The 8943-nt window shown below is 30.5% G+C and overlaps 2 protein-coding genes across 2 annotated transcripts; both read left to right on the top strand.

Annotated features, from left to right (window-relative positions):
- Positions 1 to 4558: 4558 nt before the first annotated feature.
- LOC128397782 (actin-related protein 3-like) lies at positions 4559 to 7138 on the top strand. Its single transcript, XM_053358534.1, is given in 4 exon segments — positions 4559 to 4716; positions 5044 to 5968; positions 5971 to 6044; positions 6421 to 7138. Coding segments are annotated over 3 exon segments (1251 nt in total). The 5' UTR covers positions 4559 to 4716; positions 5044 to 5097; the 3' UTR covers positions 6727 to 7138.
- Positions 7139 to 7515: 377 nt separating this feature from the next.
- On the top strand, positions 7516 to 8914 carry LOC128397783 (epimerase family protein SDR39U1-like). The gene is made up of 3 exons (XM_053358535.1): positions 7516 to 7748; positions 7829 to 7935; positions 8016 to 8914. Exons 1-3 carry the CDS (start codon positions 7721 to 7723, stop codon positions 8778 to 8780), a joined length of 900 nt encoding a protein of 299 aa, XP_053214510.1. The 5' UTR covers positions 7516 to 7720; the 3' UTR covers positions 8781 to 8914.
- The last annotated feature ends 29 nt before the right edge of the window (positions 8915 to 8943 follow it).

Raw genomic sequence — 8943 nt, 5'->3', positions numbered from 1 at the left:
CATCTCTCTCTCTCTCCTCCACCCTCAATCTATCAGTAATATATTTGTATATGAATTAGTTACCTGATTACCTTTTTCATCTTCATCTGTTTTCTTGTATTTCCCCGCAGTGGGTGGGAGACAGAGAGAGAGAAACTGAATATCGAGAATGAGAGAGTGAGAGAGAGAGAGAGATGCTAAGATTTGTGATCTCACTCTGCTACAAGAAAAACCAATCGATCATGAAGAGAAGAGAGAGAGAGAGAAAAAAATGATTACATGAAACAATTTACTGATTATCATCATCATCCTTTTTCTTAATCATCCATTCATAATCTTTTAATCTGTCATAACTTTTTTAATTCTTGATTCTGTTTATTTGTTATTGCAAATTAAGATTAACAAGTTTTTGCATGAGAATCGCAAAAAAATCAAATCAATGACGATCCGCCCCTTTAACTCCCCATGAAACATCATTGATCATTTTTCATCTTCATATTCATCCTCATCCTCATCCTCATCCCTCATCTTTATCTTCATCATCAACTTTTTTTCCTCAGCATTTTATTATCATCTTATATACAGATACTAAGGTGTCTTCAACCGTAGTGGGTGGTTTATTGTGGCCCACCGGGTTGGTTTGTGAATCAACCAGTGTGAGTGTTTGTCTCCTTGATAATTAACCATTAAAACTAATATTATATTGTTATTGTTAACAATCAGTCCGATGATAACCTTGTAAAACCGTTAATCAGTTAATTGTTTACCTTTTCATTGTGATTCTCAACCTTATATTGTGTTTCCAACTTACCAAACAATTAACTAATTTTTCAAACGATTAGTTTAACTTTTATAATTATGATATAAAGATAACAATTTTAATTTTATTGAAATTGAAACGAAATATATTGATTACAATTAAATTGTGATTCGATTTACATTGATAAAAAAGTCAATTACAATTGCAATTTAAGTTTTGATTATGATTTGTTTTTAAATCTCATTTCCGCTATCAGTCAACTTGATTTGGTTACCCCCTGATGATTAAGATTTGCAAATTGTATCTTAAATTGTAAATAATCAACGAAAATGGTTGAAACTAAATTAACCTTGAGAGAGACTCACAATCAAAGTTAATCAAAAAATCATGGAAAACTAATCATTCTGATTAAAAGTTTTCACTTGGGTTTGGTTTTATTTTTTAATCATCACTAATCATAATTGTGTATTAATCAAAAACTAGTTATTGTAGTATTTATAATTGTTGATCAAATCATCTTAAATTAATAAGAAACACAATAATTGCCAATCAGTTATTGCTAATTGTTAACAATTAAACTGGTTACAATTTTAAACTTTCATGGGTTAGTTAGATAATTTTGTTCAGTGGAAACTTTTTTCCCCAAAACTTTTCATGATACATTAGATTGTTAATTGTAATTAAAGATTTTGATTGTAAATAATCAATGAGGTTAATGATGTGTGTTTATGATATAAATTGTTGTCAAAAACTGACAAATGCAATTAAAAATGATGATCAAGCAAGAATCATGATTAACTTAAATTATTATGATAATTATGATGATGATAATAGTAACTGTTAAGTTGCTACTTGTATTAAGTGTTGGTTCAATAATGATGATTTTTTTTGTATCCAAGAATTGATTCAATCAATCAGCTGTCAAAGATGATGAGGATGATGAGGATGAGGATGAGGATGATGATAATGAAAAAGTATCTGTAAAGGTAAACTGATTTTAAATGACCTGTTTACCAACTCTAAGGTTATCGAGTTTAAATCGTCCCCAGAGATTGGACTTTGAAAAAAAACAATTAGTGGACAATAATAATTAGAGACAATCAATTTAGCTCAACACAATTAAGGTAAGGTGATAATGATGATGAAAACAATCAGATGATATGGAAGACATCATCATCATCGTCATCATCATTCATCAACAATGGTTGAGATTTTTTTTCACTTTTCTTTCAATTGGGAATTGATTTCATTCATTGTTATCATTAGTAAGATTAACGGTTATCATCATTTTTAAGATACAATCATTATCATCAGAAAATGATGATCAAGATGATGATGATGATGATGATGATGATAAATGAAGAAAAGAAAGAGAAATGATGAAAAAGACATTGGAAAGTAAATGGAAGACACTTTTTTGCTTCAGACAAAAGATGACAAGATTCATGATGATGATGAGAAGATTTTTTTCTTCTTCTTTAAGATGATGATAAGGGATGAGAAAGGATGATCGATGATTTCCTTATTATGATGAGAGAGAAGACAAAATGATGATAATAGAATAAGAAGAAAAAAAATAGAATTCGAATTTAGAAGAAAAGTTTCATGGATGGTTAATCTATCGTGTCCAACAATAAGAAACTTTTTTCTAATGAAAACAATTTACAAACAATCAAGAGAATTGATAATTTTTTTAATTCCTATTGTGGTTACTGATTGTTGTTATTATGTATTTGTGGTTTGTTAATTGTTTTGTTAAAGAATCAAATCTTACAAAATAATCAGTCATCTATTGAAACTTTTCACCATGTTGATTGTTACAATTACCTTTTTGTTTTCTTGTATTGTTGTAATGATTAACTTTACACAATTAAAATAACCATGATTGGTGATAAGTAATGTTATATATGATCAACAATTAATATTGATCCAGAAATCAAATACAAAAGTTAATCATGATAACATAACAAATCAACAGAAATTATAAAACAATCAATTTGATTTGATTATACAAAATAAAACTTTAATTGTCAACTACAAGGTTACTTATTGATTAACTTTAACAACAATCAGGCTAATAATAATAATGAAATCGATACAATTAAATAATAATAACATTATTATTAGTTGTATTATCATTTAACCACGACAATCAAAGTTAATCATAATAAACAACAACAAGTTGAACATTTTGATTAGTAAATTGTTTGATATCTGAAAGTTTATCATATTTAAACAACTTGTAATACAATCAATTGAATGGTTGCAAGTTTGATTGTTACACTAATCAAATGATGATGATCAATAATAACAGAAACAAAACTTAACTACTAGAAATTAAATTAAGATGAAGTTACCCGGAAATTAAGTTAAAACTGAATTGAATTGATTCCAATCCATTTAATTTGGCCTCCAACTAAGGGCCTTGTTTTCAATCAAGTTAAATGTATCATTACATTTGCCTCCTCATCATTTTCATCCTCCTCCACCACCTCCACCCTCTTCCTCCTCTCATCCTATACACTCTCTATAATCATCATCATCATCATCATCATCAAGTTTATCATCATATTGTATCAATATGTTGATCAAGGTGAGATAATATTGATTCTGATAATTTCATCTAAATCAATTCTCGTCCGATCCTCTGATCATCAGCGGGAGTTGACCTTATATTCAACTTATATACACATTCAATGGACGCCTATGGACATTAGGTTTTTTTTTATCATCAGTTTTAATCATCAGTTGAAAGCTAATTCATGTTAACATGATTTCCATTAAAGTTTGATTGTTACAATTTATATATTGACCATTTTTTTTTGTTTCACTTTCACGATTTGATTAATAGTTTCACTTTCTTGTTTCACTTTAAATGTCCCCTTTGATTGTCATCTCTTGTGTATATTATTACTTAATTGTTTAAACTGCTTCTAATGGCTTATGTAAGTTACGTTAATTAGGTTAATGGTTAACCATTAGTTTGCTTAATTGTTTCAATCACTGATTTCTAACTAATAATTTTTTTTTCCTTTTCCAATCTTAGTTTTCTTTCTATACACAATTTAATGGGTAATTTACCAGGGAATCTAATTGGATTGACAATTATCTTTCTATGGTGATTTATAACCTACACTATTTGTGCAAATACTTTGATTCTGATTGTGATTAAAATTGATTTAATTGCTTTAAAGTTTTCTTTAGTTACGAATGAGTTTCGCCATCTAGTGTCAGTGGAACAAAACATTTTCATTGTGATTTAATTTGAATTCAATTCGGAATTTTTTAAGCTCTTCAATTTTTCTTAATTAAAGGAGAATTAAACTAAATTAAGTTGATTTCCTTTATATCAGTCAATTAGCACTAAGAATTACTTATCCTCCGAAACCACCTTGATGGAAATCGAATCATTGATTCAATAAAACAAAATCAAATCTCGAGCTATTTTTAAATCTATCAATCAACAATTAAACTTATTACACATACAATTTCAATTTAGAAATGAAACTAACCAATTAATTGCATACAATTAAAATCAAGAGGAGACATAAGCCTTTCAAACTTGAAGAAAAACAATTCAAACTATGAATTCAATTAAATTTCGTCGATCAATTTGACACTTTCTCTTTCACATTTACGATTGACCATGAAAATCGTTGATGAAAATGGACATGATTTCTAATTTCCTTTGAGATTCGAGAACAAATTAAGTTGACTTGATTGTCTCCAAATCTAATTGATTGCAATTTATTGATTGTTGTTGTTATTTTGTCGTAAGAAACTCGATTGGGTTGAAATTCGCGCGCAAACGTTTTATTGGTTCACCGGCTTAATCTTTGAGTTAACTGAGTTTTCAGTTGGGTTGATCAATCTTGTTGTTTTTCAATTAATCAGATTTACTGATTAATGGAATCATTTTCTAGTTTCTACTAATTAGTTATTATTATTGTTCGGTGGTTAAGGCAATACTCTAAAAGGTAAGTGTTCAAGTCTTTTGGTTGAAAGAATTGATTCCAATTAGAATGGAGATCAAGTGTGTTAACTGTTTCTCTTCTGTTTTCTTTTCTCATCTAAATCTTTTCTTTTTTTCTTTCTTCCTCTTTGTGTGTTTGTTTAATTCCTAAGAATCAAATATCTTCAGAGTTTTTTTGTTCTGTTTAATTTTTCTTTTTATTTTATTCTCTTTTTCTTTCTCTCACCTGTGTGTGTGTGTCTTCTATTCCTTTGCCTCACCCCTTTTTCATTCACAGTTTTCTCTCTTTCTCCTTTTCTCTCTCTTTCCATTTAATCTTCTCTTTGAATAGTTTTTTGTTTGTCACAGTGTTGGATTCATTTTCTGTGTCAAGTTGGTGATCATCATGACTAATCATTTACCTGCAATTGTTATCGACAATGGTACTGGTTACACTAAATTAGGCTATGCTGGTAATACTGGACCTCAGTATATTATCCCATCGTCCATAGCAATAAAGGAAACATCTAAAGTTGGTGATCAAGCTTCTCGTCGGTTAGCAAGAGGAATTGATGATTTAGATTTTTTCATTGGCGATGATTGTATTGATCTAAATGGTTATTCAATTAAATACCCAATCCGTCATGGTATCGTTGAAGATTGGGACTTGATGGAACGCTTCTGGGAACAATGTATTTTCAAATATCTTCGAGCTGAACCAGAGGATCATTATTTCCTACTAACGGAACCGCCCTTGAATACACCAGAGAACCGTGAATACACTGCTGAGATTATGTTTGAATCTTTTAATGTACCTGGTTTATACATTGCCGTTCAAGCTGTTCTCGCTCTGGTGGCCTCTTGGTCGGCAACCAATGGAGTTCAAAGTTTAACCGGAATTGTGGTTGATTCGGGTGATGGTGTGACCCATGTTATCCCTGTTGCCGATGGCTATGTTATCGGTAGTTGTATCAAACATATTCCCATTGCAGGTCGTGATATTACTTATTTTATCCAAAGTCTTCTACGTGAACGTGAATTTAACATTCCACCCGAACAATCATTGGAAACTGCAAAAGCAATTAAGGAAAAATTCTGCTACATTTGTCCAGATATTGCTAAAGAGTTTGACAAATTTGACAAGAACCCATCTAAATGTGTTAAAAAATATTCTGGTGTTAATCATATAACCAAATCAAATTTTGATGTTGATGTTGGATTTGAACGTTTCCTTGGACCTGAGATATTTTTCAATCCTGAGATCGCTAATCCTGATTTTCAACATCAATTTCTGACATTGTTGACACTTGTATACAAAACTGTCCAATTGATGTTCGTCGACCTCTTTATAAGGTAATGAAACAAAATCTTAATCAAATCTCTACACATAAATATGATAAGAGGAAGAGAGATAATCTTGATAATCAATATCAGGATTAACTCATAACAATTAGTTTACTTTTCTCATCAAAATAATTTGTTTTCATCTCACTTCCAAATTAGGAATTACCATTAGTATTAGTAATTATTGAATTACTCAGGATATCCGCTTGATGATAATTCTGTATCCACCCTTAAATTATCATCTAGTATTACAATTTACAACATAATAACCTTTAATCCTCTTAAACTAATCCCTTTTTAAATGAATTAATCAACATTGATAACGTGTTTAACATCTAATGAATAATTTGAACTAATTTTGTTTCATTTTCCAATTACATTTCAGAATATCGTTCTTTCTGGTGGATCAACTATGTTCAAAGATTTCGATAAACGTTTAGAACGTGATATTAAACGGCAATGCAATGCTAGACAGAAATTAAGTACACAATTATCATCAGGAACAATCACTCCAAGTCAAATGACGGTCAAAGTTGTTTCCCATTCGATGCAACGTTACGCTGTTTGGTTCGGTGGATCGATTTTAGCTTCGACGAATGAATTTTATACAACTTCGCACACGAAACAAAAATACGAAGAATATGGTCCTAGTATTTGTCGACACAATCCAGTTTTCGGTGCTCTCATTTAAATGAACAATTTATTAACTCTCGTGAAAAAAGAAATTTCAATAATTACCTGATGATTTAATTCGCATCAAATTTCGTTTGCTCTTCTAATTTTCTCTATCATTCTCTCATCTTTTGCTCTCACACCTTGGAAAACACTATAATTAGTTGATTACAAGCAAAATTGCCTCGCCAATCAATTAAATCTGCGAATCTTAATTGTTGGGTTATTCGGATCAACGGTGAAAAACAAAACTAGAAACAATCAACAAAGTTAAAAACTTCCATTTGTAATTTTTCCCTTTGGTTTAAAAAGTTTTTTTATTAATTAACGTTAACTAAATTGTCTCAACAATCAATCATTACCACTAATTGGGTAAAAAAAGGAGAAAGTTAATTAAAAGCTGTTTAATCTTCTTTCTAATTTTAAGTTAATTGCTCTGGTTCTCAACTCGAAAACATTTGAATCAAAAGAGGAGAAAATGATCTTCAAAGTTTCGGTCGAATCGGAAATCTAATCATAAATTGTTACCACGATTTAAATAGAAAAAAAAACTTTTACAATTAGTGAACAATCAAATTAATTGTAGAGGAAAAAATTTCGTTCAACTTATCGGACTCGAACTTCAAATTTCTTTTACCTTAGAACAATTTCCACGACGATGTCGAGATTTATACGAATTCGATAATTCAACTGAATTCTATTTGTAATTAGATGAACAGAGAGTTCGTTTCATTGAAATTTCTCTTTCTCTTTCTCTGTCTACATTGAAAGAAAGATCAGTCATTGAAAAATTAGACAGAGAAGATAAAAGAAGAGAAGGTTGAAAAAGAAAGAGGATTTTCTCTTCTCTGTCTTTTTCTTTTCCTTCTTCTTCTCAATGTTAAAAACTCTGTTTGGGTTAATCATCTGTTTTCTCTTCGTTAGCAGTTTATAAATTTCTTTAATTGTGACAATTATCTTTTCTAACAATTAGTTGATTGTCCAGTTGATTAGAAGCTTAAATCTAATTGAAAATGTCTAAATTATCAACTGTTCTCATCGGTAAGACTAATGTTATTTATTTTTCTTCTGTTGTTTATTTACTGATTTTTATTTTTTTCTTCTTTAATTTGATTGTTCAGGAGGTGGAACTGGATTAGTTGGAACTCATTTAGCTGATGCATTTCGTAATTGTGCCTCTAAAGTGATTGTCATCTCTCGAATGCCGGGTGACAATCGACTATCATGGGTAATGATTGATTCTAATTCTAAATTGTTTGACAGACTCAATTTCCAATTTTTTCATTCATTCAATTTCATTTCTTTCAGAATGATATTCAACAAAAAGGATTTCCTCATGAAACCGATGTAGTGGTCAATGTCGCTGGACAAAATGTTCTTGATCCAATGAGACGTTGGACTCCAGGGTTTAGACAGAATGTTGTTTCGAGTCGAGTTCAGACTACCCGAATTCTAGCTGAGGCCATTGATAAATCGGCGAAACCACCAAAAGTTTTCATCACAATTTCTGGTGTTGGTTTTTATCCTCCTAGTCAATCAATTGAATATAATGAGGATAGTAAACCAAAATCAGCTGATTTTTTCTCTAAATTGTGTATCGATTGGGAAAATGCTGGTAATTTGTCGCCATCTAAATCGACACGTCGGGTTATCATAAGATCGGGTGTTGTCTTAGCTCGAGACGGAGGAATAATTCAACGGCTTTATTTGCCTTTTTTCCTTGGATTTGGTGGTCCAATTGGATCTGGAAATCAGTATTTTCCATGGATTCATATTGATGATTTAGTTAATTTGTTTCTCTTTTCGGTGAACAATGAAAACGTTACCGGAATTTTAAATGGCGTCGCTCCTCAAATCGTCACGAACAAACAGTTTTCCAAAGCCTTAGGATCAGCCATGTTTCGTCCTTCCTTTATGCCTTTACCTGAGAAAGTGGTTGAACTTATCTTCGGTAAAGAAAGGGCATCGATGATGACCCAAGGTCAGAAAGTGTCACCAAAAAGAGTTGAAAAACTTGGATTTTCTTACCAATTTCCTGATATAATTTCCGCTTGTAAAAATATTGTCAAATAGTTTCTCATGTAAATCAAATTTAATTGTTATCTTTTAAAACGATTAGTAGACTCTACAAATTCAAATATGTAGCTGACTATTAGTTTAACAATATTAACTTATTTTAACGATTAATTAATCGTAACAATTGAAAACTTTTCGTTTGGTACAAATTGAATCTTTT

This window comes from Panonychus citri, unplaced genomic scaffold (genome assembly GCF_014898815.1).
Source record: "Panonychus citri isolate SS breed McGregor unplaced genomic scaffold, ASM1489881v1 Contig00040, whole genome shotgun sequence".
Classification (NCBI taxonomy): domain Eukaryota; kingdom Metazoa; phylum Arthropoda; class Arachnida; order Trombidiformes; family Tetranychidae; genus Panonychus; species Panonychus citri.
The sequence above is the reverse complement of the archived record's forward strand: the minus strand, read 5'-3'. Positions and strand labels throughout refer to the sequence as shown.